Consider the following 17440-nt stretch of genomic DNA (forward strand, 5'->3'; position numbering starts at 1 on the left):
TAATATGGGACAGGTGGATAAACAGATAAATACCTCTTTCGTGTCTGGTATAATTTGCATATGCAATTGCTATTTATTTGTATGTATATACTCCCTGCCCTGCTGAAACCCAAAACACAAGGTGTTACCTTTTTCTCCCGTACTATGTAATACCCCTACTATACTAAGGATTTAAATGGACTAACTGTTTATGTGGTACTGTATTCTGTTGAATTACCTTAAACTTTGTACTTGAATTCTGCCTCACACCGGCAGTGTTGTATTACTACCTTGATATTTAACCCTCCTGGCGGTTTGCTAAAAAATCGCCAGGGGGCAGCAAATCTTTTTTTTAATTTTTTTTTTTTTCATGTAGCGAGACAAAGTCTCGCTACATGATAGCTGCTGCTCAGCGGCATCCCCCCAGCCCCTCCGATCGCCTCCGGCGATCGGCGATCCCGTTTAAAGAACGGGATCTCCTGGAGGGCTTCCCCCGTCGCCATGGGGACGGGGCGGGATGACGTCACCGACGTCAACGACGTTGTGACGTCATAGGGGATTCCGATCCACCCCATAGAGCTGCCTGGCACTGATTGGCCAGGCAGCGCACGGGGTCTGGGGGGGGGGCGGCTGCGGCGCGACGGATCGGCGGGTAGCGGCGGCGATCGGGCACTGCACGCAGCTAGCAAAGTGCTAGCTGCGTGCAGCAAAAAAAAAATTATGCAAATCGGCCCAGCGGGGCCTGAGCGGTGCCTTCCGGCGGCATAGCCCGAGCTCAGCTCGGGCTTACCGCCAGGAAGGTTAAATAAACTTTTTTTTCTTGGGTTAAAAAAATATTTACTTAAGGGTCTAAACTTTTTAAATATCAATGTAAAAATGAAATATTTCTATATTTTTTTTATTTTAAACTTCTAAATAGTGATAGATGCAAAACGGAAAAAATGCACCATTATTTCCAAATAAAATATTGTTGCCATACATTGTGATAGGGACATGATTGTAACGGTGCAATAACCGGGACATATGGGCAAATACAATACGTTAGTTTTAATTATGGAGGCATGTATTATTTTAAAACTATAATGGCTGAAAACTGAGAAATAATGATTTTTTTTCCGTTTTTTTCTTATTCTTCCTGTTAAAACGCATTTACAGTAAAGTGGCTCTTAGCAAAATGTACCCCCCAAAGAAAGCCTAATTGGTGGCGGAAAAAACAAGATATAGATCAGTTCATTGTGATAAGCATGGCCGTTTCTAGGGCCATGCGGCCCGTGCAGCAGCCCTGAGCGCAGAAGGAGGAGGGGCGCCGTGATGGAGAGGGAGCCGCAGCCGCGGGGAGGGTGGCCCGACCCCTCCCTCCCTTCCTCTTAGGCGTGGACTGGCCCATATGCTGAGCAAAAGAGGAATCAGCTCAGCAGAATAGGATTAGGATGCACGCAGCAGCCAGCGATGATTCAGTATCACGGGCTCTGGCTCCAGGCTGCAATGATCTGCTCCTTTCTCCTCGGCGGCCGCTCGTTCTCTGTCCCCATCTTCTGCACCTCAAAAATCATGTGATGTGCAGAGGAACCAGGTAGTGGAGAACGAGCGGCCGCCGAGGAGGAAGGAGCAGATCATTGCAGCCTGGAGCCAGAGCCCGTGACAGTGAATCATCGCTGGCTGCTGCGTGCATCCTAATCCTATTCTGCTGACAGGTAAAAGGGGAGGCAGGGGCACCTGGGGGAGGGGGAGTTCGAGCAGCACTACTGTCTGGGTGTGAAGGAAGGGGCTCTGAACACAGCCATCCATGTCCAGCACGCAGCGGGGGGGGGGAGATTTGGGGCTATGGGGGTTGAGCACTCCTATCTGGGGAGGGGGTGTTGAAACCTACCTAACTAATCTATATTACAGTACCTACCTACCTACCTAATCTATACTGCACCTACCTACCTACCTACCTAATCTATACTGCATCACCTACCTACCTACCTACCTAATCTATACTGTAGCACCTACCTACTACCTAATCTATACTGCAGCACCTACCTACCTACCTAATCTATACTGCAGCACCCACCTACCTACCTAATCTATACTGCAGCACCTACCTACCTACCTATACTGTAGCACCTACCTACCTAATCTATACTGTAGCACCTACCTACCTAACCTATACTGTAGCGCCTACCTACCTAATCTATACTGCAGCACCTACCTACCTACCTAATCTATACTGCAGCACCTACCTACCTACCTAATCTATACTGCAGCACCTACCTATCTAATCTATACTGCAGCACCTACCTACCTAATCTATACTGCAGCACCTACCTACCTACCTACCTAATCTATACTGCAGCACCTACCTACCTACCTAATCTATACTGCAGCACCTACCTACCTACTCTATACTGCAGCACCTACCTACCTACTTACTCTATACTGTAGCACCTACCTACCTAATCTATACTTCAGCACCTACCTAATCTATACTGCAGCACCTACCTACCTAATCTTTACTGCAGGCACTTACCTAATATATACTGCAGTCACCTACCTAACCTATACTGCAGGCACCTACCTAACAAACCTATACTGCAGGCACCTACCTATCTAACCTATACTGCGGGCACCTACCTATCTAATTCATACTGGTGGCACCTACATAGCTAACCTAAACTGTGGGCACCTATACCTGGCTCCATGCCGCGGAGGGGGGGGGGCGATTTTTACACCCTCGCCCTGGGTGACATTTAGCCTAGAAACTGCCCTGGTGATAAGTAGTGATAAAGTTATAGGCTAATGAATGGGAGGTGAACAACATTGCTCAAGTGAAAACGACGGAACGCGAATGGGTTAACCATGGCAGTGCTGGTGTGGGTTTCCATTGTTTCAATGCGAATTTGCATGAAAATTTGCATGAAAATTTGCATACCCAAACTGCTTGCGAATTTCTTATTAAATACATTGTATGCAATTCGCATAGCGATATGCGAATTGTGATGGCTCTGCCATGCGAATTTTTTCTGCACAGAAAAACGCAAAGGAATCCTGACAAGTGGAAACAGTCCCATTCACTTGTATTGCTATGCGAATTTGCATGCGAAAAACGCATGCGAATCCGCGATAGTGGAAATGGGCCCTTAGAAAAAAAAACACTTGTATAAGTAGATAAATACGTGCTCTACTTACATAACATATGCATTGCACTGTCCACATTTTTATTTTAGTGATTTTCCTATAGTAAAAAAAAAAGAGAAAGCCCTCCTTAGGATTTTCCATTTTAACTGTGTCTATCTTGAAGCCAATCCTGATGTCATTTCCTCCCTCACTCTCCTCTGTCTGATTGTATGTGCGTTGCCCGCCCTCCTCACAGTCTTCAGACACTCCCACCCAGCTCTGCAGAAAGTGCAATGACATCAATGTGTGACTCTGCAGAGCTGGTTTATTTGTATGGATGAATTTCAGAAGCTGCTGGGGTGAGTGCTTTTCTCAGCTTCTCAGCATGAGAAATATTGGCCAATCAGAGAGGAACAGAGGTGTGGGAGGGGAAAATGGGAGGGAAAGAGGCTTTGGCCAATCAGGCTGCATTAGTTATGTCTGTGTAATGCTTCGGTGGTATACTTTCTGAGTCAGCGTGTATGCTCAAGACTGGAGGCTCGCTCTTCACCTGCTGACCCTGCCTGGCACACCACTAGCTGACCCTCAACCTGTCCCTGCCTGGCACACCACTAGCTGGCCCTAATAGGACTTAGGCAAGCAAGCATACAAGCTGATGCAGAAAGCAAACCTACCACCAAGAGCAACAAGACTATGTAGCTGGGTAATGGAAGAGGCTACACAGGTTGCCACAGGAGTAATGAACAAGGGAGCAAGATTGCCCAGAGCAACTGCAGCTCTGGGATCCCGATACCGCCACAAATAACACACAATGGTAGCGCAGTGCGATGCTGCACTGCCTATAATCTGAGTAACAAGACAAACAATGGACAGACTGACTGACTGATGCCCAGGGCGGCTGCCGCCTGAACCTCTGCCTAAGTAACAAGACAGACAACAGAAAGACAGACAGAATGCTTGCAAGACTAATTGCTGCCCCAGCAAGCATCCACACTGGCACGAACAAGACAAACAGGAAGGAGTGTAACTAATAGCAACTGCAGCCTATAGTTACGTCCCCATAAACAAGACTAGCCGGAATACTACCAGTCACCAACATGGTGATGGCAGAATCCAAGCTATCAGGATAGTGGACTTCACGGACCCCCGCAGGTGCAGCAAACATCCAGCAGGCATGAAAATACAGAGCAAGGCATTATACAATTTTACAAAAACAACTTTCACAGCATGGACCCAATGACAACTATAGTAGCTGTACGCTATGTCAGGCGGAGTCTAAAATAGGAGGCAGACTTTTATGTGGACATCAGCCAATGGATGCAGGCATGCAAATTCCCACACAGCTGAATGGCAATCACTCAATCCTGAGCTAGCTTGATTACAAGCTGCTAGCTGACTGTGAAAAAGGACTCTCATAACAAATTCATGCAATATTATGCAACAACATGCATGTAGGAAATCCAGGGCTTTCTGGCTGCAGTTCAACTGCAGCAAGCAATAGGAAGAATCGTGACAGCATCCTGAGCTGCTCTGAATTGCAGAGTCATTGCAAATGACAATGAGACTTATTGCCAATGCGCAACCAAATGTAAGCAGATAAGTCAGAACTGCCCGGTTGCAGTTCCACTGCAACCGACAGAGCATGCTACATGAAAGATCCTAACAGTCTGAGGGGAAAAGGGGAGAAAAGTAAGGAAGAAAAAAAAACAGCATGCCCTGCAACTTCCTTTGTGCATTACATGTACCAAATAAGAGCCAGGGAAACTGGGGAATTATGTTTTATGGATAAGAAAAGTGATTTTTAACTTCTGGATTGCCTGGTTAACATCCTTATTACTTGTTTACCAGATAAAAATAAATAATTGATTTTTAATTTTATGCCCAACAGTTACACTTTAAAGGTAGCCATACACTGGTCGATTTGCCATCAGATCCGACCAACAGATAGATCCCTCTCTGATCGAATCTGATCAGAGAGGGATCGTATAGCTGCCTTTACTGCAAACAGATTGTAAATCGATTTCAGCATGAACCTGATCACAATCTGTGAAGCTGTCGCTGCCGCCGCCCCCTTCCCCCGCATACATTACCTGCTCCTTCCGGCGCATGTCCCCTGGTCTCCGCGGTCTTCTTCTCCGTGCACGGCTCCTCCAGCTTCACTGAACTTCCTGCCGGGGAAGTTTAAACAGTAGAGGGCGCTCTACTGTTTAAACTTCCTGCCGGAACAGGAAGTTCAGTGAAGCTGGAGGAGCCGAGCACAGAGAAGGAACAGTGGAGACCAGGGGACACGCGTTGGCCGGAGCAGGTAATGTATTGCCGCTAGCGTCAGTTGTCGGGCATTCGAACGCCGCTATCGACACACTCCCGACCCGCCGGCGATGGAGCGAAATCTTTCGCATGGATGGATCGACGGGAACGATTGATTTCGGACGGAAGTCGATCGTTCTGTCAGCGTTTGCGCAACTATTTCACAGCAAATTCGATCACAGTGATTGAATCTGCTGTATATCAGCGGGAATATCGTTAGGGGTATGGGCCCCTTAAGGACTGTACCCTTCCAAGGTAAATGCCACAGTGTCAGTCGCTCGCTCAACAAACTCAATTGCTTAATCACTCTATGGAAAATTGAGTAATGTATGGGTACCTTAAGCGCCTGAATTATCTGATTGCATAATAGAAATACTGGAAATAAGACTAACTAGGGCAAATTTACCATAATGAGTTCTCTTGAATAGAGGGTGAGAACTACAGCTAATAAGATTAACAGTACTTTTCCCTTAATGACGGAGAAGCTAGCATTCATTATTAGAAGTGGATCAAAACGTGAAAAAAAAGCCTATAACCTGTGAGTCTTGCTCTTCTCTGTCAGTATAAGCGATAATGCGGCTTCATGAAATGAAACACAATCATTTTCCAGTGGGCTGATGAGAGACTGCTGTTTTTAATTAAATTCCATCCAAGCCTCATTTTGTTCTGTGCTGAGGAAGACACTTCTATAGTCGTGTTATTTATCAAATGACGCCAACACACAATGGCACCTAAATCCCACTGATAAAGTTATACATTACATAAGACAGAGAAGTTCAACACTTCACTTTATCTGCTGCTGAAGGAAACAGTCAACTTTCCAACACATTCATACCATTTTATAACACATCTAAAACTGTATAAATTATTCGTTAGTTACCCAGCTTGATTTATATGCCTTTATACACACTTCTACACGTCACATTTCTTTTGCTTGCTTTCCTCTCAAAGCTCTGTGTACTCCCTCTTCATGCTCAAATATGGGAATCCTAAACTGCGGAGTCACATGACACCACCGTCAAGCCAAACAGCCATAGAGACCGAAGATTCGAAAAACCAATTAAAAATGTCCAGACATCTCCCCATTCCATACTTCATTTCACAACAAGAGACAAAGAATACTAAGTAGCAAACCCCCCCCCCCCCCCCAAACACACACAGCATTAGGACTCATAATAACTATAAATAGAACTAAAGAACTAAAAGGCTAAAATCATCCCCATTCTGCAATACCCTGCCCTGCATCCCAGGAACTTCTATGCACTTACATATATTAGCACCTCCCCTTCCCATGCACTCACACATAGTGGTTCCTTCCCTTCCTGTGCATGAACACATATTGGCTCCTCCCCATCCTGTGCACTTACACATCTTTGTGCCTCACTTGATTTGCTTGGGGGAGGTCCATGGCTGTGATGGCAGCCACCTAGTAGGGACCCAAGAGGAAGTTCAGCATGAGAAACAATGAGATACTTTCCTCAGTAGGGGGAAACATTTCTGGATCCTTCAGAGGTTTCCCTTGTCCTGCTTGAGACCACCAATCCAGCACTTGACCCTCTGGAAGTTCCCAGCCATGCATGAATGAGAGTGGCTCCACTGCGCAGGTGCAGGACACCTCATGCCTGTGCACTAGCACAGAGCCTGCAAAGGCTTGGTGGAAATAGCCGAGCCTGATGGACTCCATGCCACTGCGCAGGTACAAGGTGTCCTGTGCAGTGCGGTCGTGCTTGTTTAAGGACAGAAGCATAGCTGTGCTCACTACTCGACAAAGCCCTTGTTGAGCAGGTTCTGGGGAGGCAGCACTGGTTCGGTGGAGGCGAGAGGGATGTGGAAAGCGCCTACATTATCTCTATTGAGATGAGTAGCCATTTGGGGCACTTTTGGTGGTCGGTGGCAACTGTACACAGGCCGGATTATCGACTTAGGCAATCGCTATCAGCTGCCTAATCTAGCATGTGTGCGGGGCACACACTGCTGTACATTGTTGCTGCGGTTTTGGTCACAATCTAATCTTAAGCCTTTTATACCTAAAGAAAAAATATTGCCCACCACTGCAATTTTCCATGTTTAAAAGGAACCAGAAACATGGGGGGGATTTTGGGAATTATACATACCAGGGGGTTCCTTATTCGCCATCCAGACTGAGATCCTGGATTCACCTGGTTCCCCCACAATTTGGCAGCAAAGTCCTCAGGTCTGGGAAGTACTGTGCATGCACGGCTTGGCAGCACGCATGCCCCGTCACTGGGAGCATTCTGTGGGAGCACGACAGGAGCGCGTGCATCCAGACTGTCCCCGAATGAAGGACTTTCAGGGGCGAATTGATCCAGATGGTGCAGCAGAACAGCAAAGGAGTGATCAGCCTGGAGGTAGACCCAGGTATGTATCATTTTTTTAAATCCTGTCGTCTCAGGTACACTTTAAGCTGCAAAGCTTCAGTGCTTTATAAACAGTGCCTATTTTGCCAGAATTGTTTTATTTTGATTTTGCTGGAATTGAAGCAGCAATTTTTCCGCGGAACTGCTTCCCCACAAAGCACCAGCCAATCTTTCCTCTCTGCTGCCTCTCTCTTCTCACTGTACGCCAAGCTGCCAAGAGAGAAGTTATCTTGTTGTAACACAGACAGCGGCTGGAAAAGACATTCTGTAGAGCAGACGTCGGCTTTTACTGACTTAGAAAATGACTTTGTAAAATGTGGCTTGTTTTTCATGTTCCCAGTTCCTTTATTTTCTCTGGAGCAGACAGCGTGGAAATAGATTATATTAGAAAGAGGTCACATTGGGTTAATTAAGCAGGGCATCTGATATGATTATTGCAGTTAATATTTGACATTAGGGCTAATTAATTATTGTGTTGTGGGATAATTCATCACTAATTTAGTTTATTGAATTAGCTGTTAATTAAATTATAGCAATAGTCTGAACTGATGACTGTGCCAGCTTAGTTGTTTATTTAAAATGCAAAAACTGACCAAACTATACATTCATGCAGACTTCATGTGGATGTTAACCACAAGGTTGCGCTCAATGATAATGGGAATAGCAGAATTTGTGAAGTTTGATATTGAGGAGCAAGTGGAGAGCAGGTCATGTGTGACCATCAGCCTCAGAGGACAATTGTGTGAGGTCAAAACAGGAGCTTAGAGACATCAGTTTGAAAGCAGCAGTTATAAGAGGGTGGGAGGCTGAAAGCCACCAATGGTGACCAGGGCTGGATTTGTGCCTTGTAGTTTACAGCGCCCAAAGCCCGCTGCCTCCATTCTTCAGACTTATTTTACTGATTTTTTTTTTTAACTGATGGCTAACATGGTACAAGGGTTTAAGATTTAGCTTAGAAAGAGCTGCCCTAAATTTCTGTAGGAAAAAAAATACCTTCTCTTTTTGTTTAAAGTTGGGTACACACTGTACAATTTTCCGCCAGATCGACAGATCTATTAGATAATTACAGACCAGTCCGATCAGATTGCGATCGATTTAGGATACTTATCAACACAAAATCGATTGCAAATCGATCGGAAACAATTTGGACGTCTACACACGATGAAATTTCTTATGAGATCCCAGGTCGATCTGATGGAAAATTGTACCGTGTGTATGAGGCTTAAGATTTACGAGTCTGGGATTTACAAGTCTGTCATTAACTGAGTCTGATTAGCTATACTGTTCAGCTCAGCTTGAGTTGTAAAGTGGAGCTGATATTCCCATGAATGTAAACCTTACCAGATCAGATGTTCTTCTCTACAACCCTGGCACTAAACTGAAGGTTCTATGTTCCTGGATCATCAGGAGTTTGCACTCATTGCACACCAGGAAGTAAGGAAGATGCAGGGAGCTCTGGAATTTAGGCTGTCTGTGCAGCAAAGCTGGGCAATTTCAGAGCAGGAGAGATGCTTTATTTTGACATGTAGCCTCTTATCTCTCCCCAAGTGTTGCTGCCCTTCTGCTTTTTCAGCACCCAAGGCCATGGCCTTTGCGGTCCTGTTGGTGGCAGAAAAGATATCAGTGGACATCCCTAGTGCCAAGCTGCTGCACATAAAGTGGGTAGGCTGGGACAAAACAGGTGAATTGGAAGGGGTAAAAGGTATATATCCAGCCCTGCTTCCAATAGCAAAAGATTGCTAAAAGCTTGTCGTTACTAGTACCTAATTTAAAGAGGAACTGTAGTTAAAATAACAATGAATAAAATTACTATTTTTTTTTACAATATTCCTTTATAGATTATTTAGTCAGTGTTTGCCCATTGTAAAATATTTCCTCTCCCGAGAGATATCATGATGAAATCAAAGGAACTGGCCTGTGGTGTATTGGCAAGCAACAGATCTCTCTCCAATCAGACAGAGATCTTTCTCTTGGTCGATCTGCCCATATATTGTCTGATGTATGGCTACCTTTACAAACACTCCTTAAAGCAAGTAAAGAGAAAGAGGTTCAATAGACCATCATTGCTCTCTATGGGTTTACAATAAACATAAAAATCAAGGGTGGAGGCCAGTGAGAAAATTTGATCATCATGCAGCACTGATTTCCACAGCACTTTACAGGTAAATATAGTCTTGTAACCAATTGTCCTCAGAGGAGCTTGCAAACTATCCCTGCCTTAGTCATTTGTACCAACCATAGCTTAAAGGAATACTATTGATCGAAACGATTTTTTTTAATACTCTATTTATTCACCCAGGTCTCTCTCTCGCTATCCCTGCTTAAAAAATCATTTCTCACACAGCTCATAGTAGTTTGGGTCACCCTGAGCTGCTTGGTTACTCTGTCACACAGCTCACAAATATATGTCACTGTGTCACTCTCACAGCATGCAGGAGTCATGAGGAGAAATAGGCTGATCTGAGGTGGTAACAGGTAACTAAATGAGCTGTAATATTGCTGGAATACAACTAGCTATAACACTAGACTGTGTTTACACTCAGACTGGTTGCCTGCTTGTGGTGATTCACTCCAGGCTGCATCCACTTTACAAGCTGCTGAGAGGGGCAGACCACTGTCTACAATTAGCATTATTAGTATCTTTATCAGTCAAGAGAAGCAAAGATAATAAACACACATTGCTAGAATCTTTAACCCCTTACCGCCATATCAACAAGATTCTTTCAGCAAGGTAATAATTAAACTATAAACTGAGGAGTTGATAGCAACTCCCCTGTGCAGAGACATGGTCTAGCCCTCTGGGAGCCCAGTATTAGATACATTTTGTATCCAACACTGACGCCAAAACTGACGGAGGATTTTACAGCTGAGAGGAACAGCTGTGTGAGAAATCAAATTGCTCCTAGTACTTGTCCTAATGTGTGCTACAACATACCGCATTTAAAAATAAATGTATACATCGATAGTATTCCTTTAAGACCAGTATGTTTGGAAGGAACCAATTAACTTATAGTATGTTTTTAAGGAGGAGACCACTATGGAGATAGTGTCTTGGACTATGCTCTCATGCCACTCTTAATCTTTTAACCATTCAAACCAAAATAGGAACATGAGATTTAAAGAAAGTTCTATTCAGGATTATTTCTTTAGATACAATTGTTTGCCTCAACGGTTTTTATAAATTTACTTCCAAGAAAAATTATCAGTATCAGTGGTATTCTTAGGCATAGGCATTACAGGCCACTGCCTGGAGTGCCATTGGTCCTGGGGGGCGGCATGCCCCTGATTAGGCCTCACCCCTGAACTAAGCCATGCCTCCACAGTTGTACCTCCTTCTGTCCCCTTGTGCCTCCTTCTGTCTCCTAGTGCCACCTTCAGTCCCCCGTTGTCACCTCTGCCCCCCTGTGTGTCCCTCTGTCCCCCTGTGCCTCCTTCTGTCTCCTTATGCCACCATCAGTCTCTTTGTGCCACCTCTGCCCCTTTGCATTCATAGATGGATTAAAGTGAAATGGTGTCCTAGGCAAGCAACGACTTTGGGCCCATGCTTGATGGCCACCTAGCTTTTTTTTTTGGCAAGATTTGTTGGGGGTTAGCATAAAGCGGGCCCCTAGACTCTCTCCAGGCCCTAGGCAATTGCCTGATGTGCCTTGTGGATGATCCGGGTCTGTGTGCATCCCTCTGTGGCAACTTCTGTCCCATTATGCCTCCTTCTGTCCCCCTTTGTGTCTCCCTCTCTCTCCTCTGTAACTGTTCTCACCCCCCTCCTGCGCTCCCCCAGTCCAGTGTGCAAAGGCAGAGTATAGTGCAGCAGAAGCTGTGCTCTCACCTTCCTGCCAGAGTCCAGCACTTAGTCTGTGTGACCATCCTGTCTGTTTTCTGCTCCGTCTAGTGCTGGCACCTCACTATCCTCATGTCGCGTGTAATCACACTACATGCGACAGGAGATGCCGGGCACTAGGGCGAGTGTTGAGTGGGCAGGCAGAAGAACAGCACTGGACTCCAGCAGAGAGATGAGAGCACAGCAACTCGGCATTTACACACTAAGCTGGGGTAGTACAGGAAGGAGGTGTGCAACAAAATGTGAAAGGATCATTGGGTTGTTTGTATCTCAGGGTCTTACACCCAATAAGGCACATGGTTTATAAATCTCTAGATTGTGTGGGTTTTTTTTTTTTGGGGGGGGCAGCGGTAATACAGGACTCCTTGCCTGGAGTGACAAAAAAGCTAGAAACACCCCTGTGCCCATGATGCCTCCTCAGTGACATAAGTACAGCCAGCCTAGGCATTTCTAAGCGATGTAAACATGAACTTTATTTACATTATTGATGCTGAACTGCACAACAGTGGAGTCGGTAAGAGTACAAAAAATAGTTTAAAAAAAAATGACTGATCTGGCAACAAACACCATGTCTTCCTCCTCTACTTGTTAAAAAGAGGCCTCCAGTCATACATGCTAATAGAATTCATTGTTTCCACAGCACTGGAAATGCAGATGTTGTCAGGCTGCCCAGGAGGACCGAACAGCTCACTCCGATACATCTCCGAAGGATGTGAGGACTTTGGAGAGCGGCCAACAGATTTCGGCGAGAGCTTTTTCCAGCACAAACTGGCTGTGCCTCTTAGGGGCGATAAAGACTGCAATATCAGTACTGCAAAGGTCTGCGAATGAATGATCTGAACTTGGAATAGTAGTTTAATTTTCATAGTTACCTTATGGGATCAATTCTGAAAAATTAATAGCACCATTTATAAATATGCAGAAGGGTCAGAGATCGCCTATATGGAACAGCTGCACAGTTGCAGTCACTGTAATGTCACTTAATGAGCCAATTTCTTATTCAGACTCCATTAGTCTTTTGTTGGGCAATGCACCTGCAAACCTGACAGATATTAAATGTATAGTCTTACCTGAATTAGTAAATAAAAAAATCATAATTCTCTAATGACTGCTCCATTACAGATATAGATACAGCTAAATGTGGACCAGGTAAGTGGTTAGAACTCTGAACTGGGCTTGCATCATTATTATACTGCCAGGATTTAACTTCAAGAGAAGACAGTGTCTGCATAAAGTGTGTATGTTATTCAAAAACAAACAAGGAGGTTGGTGCGTACACAAAAAAGTTGCCTGAGGGATTGGCTCTGAATTCATGTCGGCAACATTTTTTGTGTGTATGTACGAAACTGAAGCCTGCTTGATTGGGGACAAGTACAGGACAAACACATTGAGAGCATACAGCCTCGCAGGGTTCCGCTGCTAAGGGTGAAAGGGGGAAGCCTGATGGGAGTGCATTGCCGTGGCGCACATGAGCAGTACAGCACATCTTGGGACGACTAGAGAGAGAGACTGGGCTGGTCAGAGGAGGATAGGAGTGTGTCGGGATGATGGAAAGAGAGCACATGGAGCTGGAGGAAGCCCCAGAGGAGGGGGAGTGCTGGGCTGCCTTAGTGATCACTACAATCAGCAGTGATTGTAGTGATCAGGAGCCAATCGACATGGCTCCTGATCAGTGAGGGGAGATCATGTCATGTGTCATGTGACAGCTGAATCTCCCCCTTCGGGTATGCGCGATCGCAGCGGGACTAAGGTCAGTTACAGTTATGTCCTGTCAGCAGCAAACAGCCACAAACAGGATGTAACTATCAGGTCCTTCATCCCAAAGGGGATTAAAGGACATCTGAAGTGACAGTAATGTGGAGGCTTCATACTTATCTCATTTTAATCAATGCACACTACATAGTTGTGAAGTAGAACGCATGCGCAGATTGTTACCGGCCGCGGGCGTGCAATCAAAGGATGCGCACCAGGCAGCGACTGCGCAGTTAGCCGCCACCACCATAACCAGGAAGTTTGGGGGTCGGTAGGAAGTATCGGAGGGGGAGGGAGGAGAAGAAGTGGAGCGGTGGGCATGAGTAGAGCCCACTAAACATGCTTGCTCCCCCTGTTTTTAAATTCTTTTTGCCCCAAGGTACCCTTTAAGTTAAGCCACCAGCAAGCAAGAAAATACTCAGAATGATTTTGACAGTGTTTTTTCACCTACTTTTTGGTACTTTTGCAATTGCAGAGTGCTGAAAATGTATTTTAAACAGAAGATGAAAAGTTATAATTTAGGAAAAAAAGTGAATTTGATCTGTATTATACATTGTGAATCCCACCTATTCCATTTATTGTAATGAACAACTACAGGAATATAGAGAGAAAATGGCAACAAAGAACCAGAAATAGAAAGTCTACCAACATGGCCACCTAGGCTTTTGCACGGAGCCACGTTTCACTCTACGGCTGTGTTCTATTCTGACAGGTCACTCGACCCTCTATATGTTGACAGATATATTGGTTACTATTACTGAGCCAGTTGGATGAATATATACTGAAATGGATACCTAGAACATTTCTATGCGGATATGATCAATGTGTTTTGATACTTCTCTTAATTCTTATCGTCACAAATGTTGATCTGCTATTTTTTGTCTCTGAAGAAGCAACCATCAAAAAACTGTGAAACATGTGTTAGGCTGCACATTGTACATTAATACTCCCGTGACATATCGATAATCCTATGTGGGAACACACAATGCAACTTCCGGTCCGATCGGCGGGGATCAGATAATTTGTCTCTGATCAATAAAGGGATAGATTTTGAAAAGTTATATTTGGAAAACTATCCCTTTATCGCTCGGGAGCAGTTTTGTATACACGATTCAACTTCCCATCAGATTACCTCTGTCGATCAGACAGGAGATTGCATAGTGTGTGTTCCCAGCATTACAGAGTTGTCTGCAGGGTGGTCGGGGGAAAATGAGTTGAAGTTACCCGGGGCTTCTAATGGTCCCCTGCAGACATCCTATGCCCGCGCAGCCACTCACCGATGCTCCGGCCCCGCTTCACTTCTGGAATTCCAGACTTTAAAGTCTGAAAACCACTGCGCCTGCGTTGCCGTGTCCTCGCTCCTGCTGATGTCACCAGGAGCGTACTGCGCAGACCCAGTATGGTCTGTGCCTGCGCAGTATGCTCCTGGTGTCTATGGGGGACCAATCGAAGACCCGGGTAAGTTCAACTCATTTTCCCCCGACCCCTCTACAGTATTCCTTTAATCTAATTTTAGTATACCTAATAATTATATAATTGTAAAAAAAAAAGAAAGAAAACAATACATTTACATCCCTATCAATTTTCCTAAAGCCCAACTTCAGTGTATAGACTGAAATAGAAATTCTCATGGCTTCCTTTGGGTGATGTTTTTCTTTACTTTACATTAAAGACTATGTGTATTATAAATTCTGAATGCTGCTAATTCACTCATCGTAGCTCAGCACTACAGGAATACAGAGAGAAAATGGCAACAAAGAATCAATTACATCACAATAGCCCATCATTAGGTTGTAAGGAAGGCATGGTAAGTTCCAATTCCTCCCACAGATGTGACTGTACTTACTCCCACTCTTTCCGCCGTGCTTGGGGTGTGCTCTGCATCTTATGTGCCTGGTGGGCTTTTATGATATCCTTCTGCTCAATCAGACCTCCTCTCCTCCTTTTTATGACATGGGGGCTCAAGGGGAACTCTGCATCCACTCCAGTGGCCACTTCAAACATGCTGTTGCCCTCGAAGGGAAAGTTAGTCTCAGCCTCCCGTGCTCTAAGATCGTATAATGCATCATAGCTTGCTGTACGTGATACCAAAGTTTCTGAAATAGTATCTGGTTCCAGTAAGTTGCAAGAGTGAGTATCTTGCGTCAATCCCAGCCGGTGCTTCCTCCACGTCTCCACTTCTGGCAGTGCCAGGACATATCTGTGGGTGTCAGCATCCAATGTAGGTATTCCTAGCGTGCTAGAGTGATCAAGCTCTGTCAGGGTGTGGGCACTGGTTGAGCAGGAACTTAATCCAAGCATCTTCAGGACCATCAGAACACATCTCTCTGCACAAAAAACAATGCAAGACACAGGTGAGTTACTATGGGACTGAGAAAGCAAATTCATAATTAGGATTGATCTACATTTCTAGAAGAGCCACACCATTTCTCAATACATTTCAATATATAGTGATGTTGCTAAAAAAATCAGATGGCCCAACAGCAATATCTTGATGGGGTCCCTACAACTATGTACACATAATGACAGCTTCAGCTTTTCAATGAGTATGCAATGACATCTCAATATACACTGACATGCACTGTGCAGCACACAGAGCACATGGATACAGCTGTTTGATGTCACAGGATACAGGAGGCCCATGTTCCAGGATCCCACAGCAGCTGCTATGACCGCTATAGTTATTGTTATACCCCTACCAGTATATGAGGCATGAAGCACAAAGCAAAAGCCTAAGGGCCCATTCACACTCGGGCGATTAGCGGGCATTTACCATATTTCAATCGTGATCGCTCAAAAAAAAAACGAAAATGTCCACTGATTTTTACGCGTTAATTGCATAAAAATTGCCAATGTTAATTATGTTTGTCAGGATGAATGGGTCCTTAAGGGCTGGAACCCACAGGAGCGCTTTTGGCAGCGTTTTGGCAGCACTGCGATACGCTAGCAGTTTGCCAAAACGCTGGGCTAATGTTAATGGATGGGGCAACTTCCACAGGAGCGTTTGCGTTTCCCAGAAACGCAAACGCAGGACCTGCAGCATTTTGGGAGCGTTAGCGCTTCAATGTAAAGTATTGAAACGCTAGCAGAAACGCTCAGCAAAACCTAAACTGAGCGGTTTTGCTAGCGTTTTGCGGTTCAGCACACTGTAACAAAATTAAAAATAATTCACAGGACCAATCAGGATAAAAACGCAAAACGCAAAACGCTACGCACCCGCTGGGCAAAAAAATACAATGTTGCAAAACACGACCAAAAACGCGCATGAATCTGCTTGCAAACCGCTCAGACAAAACGCTAGCGGTTGCGTTTTGCGTTTGCTGATTTCAGTGGGTTCCAGGCCTAAAGGAATACTTAAGTCATCAAAAAAAATGACTTCTACTCACCCGGGGCTCTCCTCAGCCCCCTGCAGCTGAACGGTGCCCTCACCGTGTCCCTCCGATGCGCCTGGACTTGCCGGCGGGCACTTCCGGTTTGGTCGTCACCGGCCGACAGGCTGGGAACACGGCTGATTATCCGCGTCCCCGGCCGCAATAGCATTATAGGGGGCGCTATTGCGGCCGGGAACGCGGCTATTCAGCCGCGTTCCCAGCCTGTCGACCGGTGACGGCCAAACCGGAAGTGCCCGCCGGCGAGTCCAGGTGGATCGGAGGGACACGGCGAGGGCACGGTTCAGCTGCAGGGGGCTGAGGAGAACCCCGGGTGAGTAAAAGTCATTTTTTTAGATGACTTAAGTATTCCTTTAAAGGGAACCTTAACTGAGAGGAATATGGATGTTTCCCTTTAAACAATACCAGTTGCCTGGCAGTCCTGCTGATCTCTGGCTGCAGTAGTGGCTTAATCACAACCCTGAAACAAGCATGCAGCTAATCCAGTCAGACTTCAGTCAGAGCATCTGATCTGCATGCTTGTTGAGGGGCAAAACAAGAAGAATTCCTTGCGCTTCCACTCCAAAACAGAAACAAGTCACATCCACAACGATAATCTGTCCTAGTCTGATGGTCATGCACTGTGCTGCTCCTGTGTAGGGTAGTGTAAAAACATCTAAGGAAAAGAAGAGCGCTCTAGGTGCATTACCAAAGGATAG

General features: G+C 45.3%; 1 protein-coding gene across 1 annotated transcript in view; it reads right to left on the reverse strand.

The window, feature by feature from the left end:
* Positions 1–17440, reverse strand: part of LOC137522057 (uncharacterized) — a 499919-nt gene that overhangs the window by 229769 nt on the left and 252710 nt on the right. The window contains exon 3 of the mRNA XM_068242079.1: positions 15200–15680. Within this exon, the coding sequence (XP_068098180.1) occupies positions 15200–15680 (481 nt within the window). The remainder of the gene's footprint in view (positions 1–15199; positions 15681–17440) is intronic.

Source organism: Hyperolius riggenbachi, chromosome 6, assembly GCF_040937935.1.
Source record: "Hyperolius riggenbachi isolate aHypRig1 chromosome 6, aHypRig1.pri, whole genome shotgun sequence".
NCBI lineage: Eukaryota > Metazoa > Chordata > Amphibia > Anura > Hyperoliidae > Hyperolius > Hyperolius riggenbachi.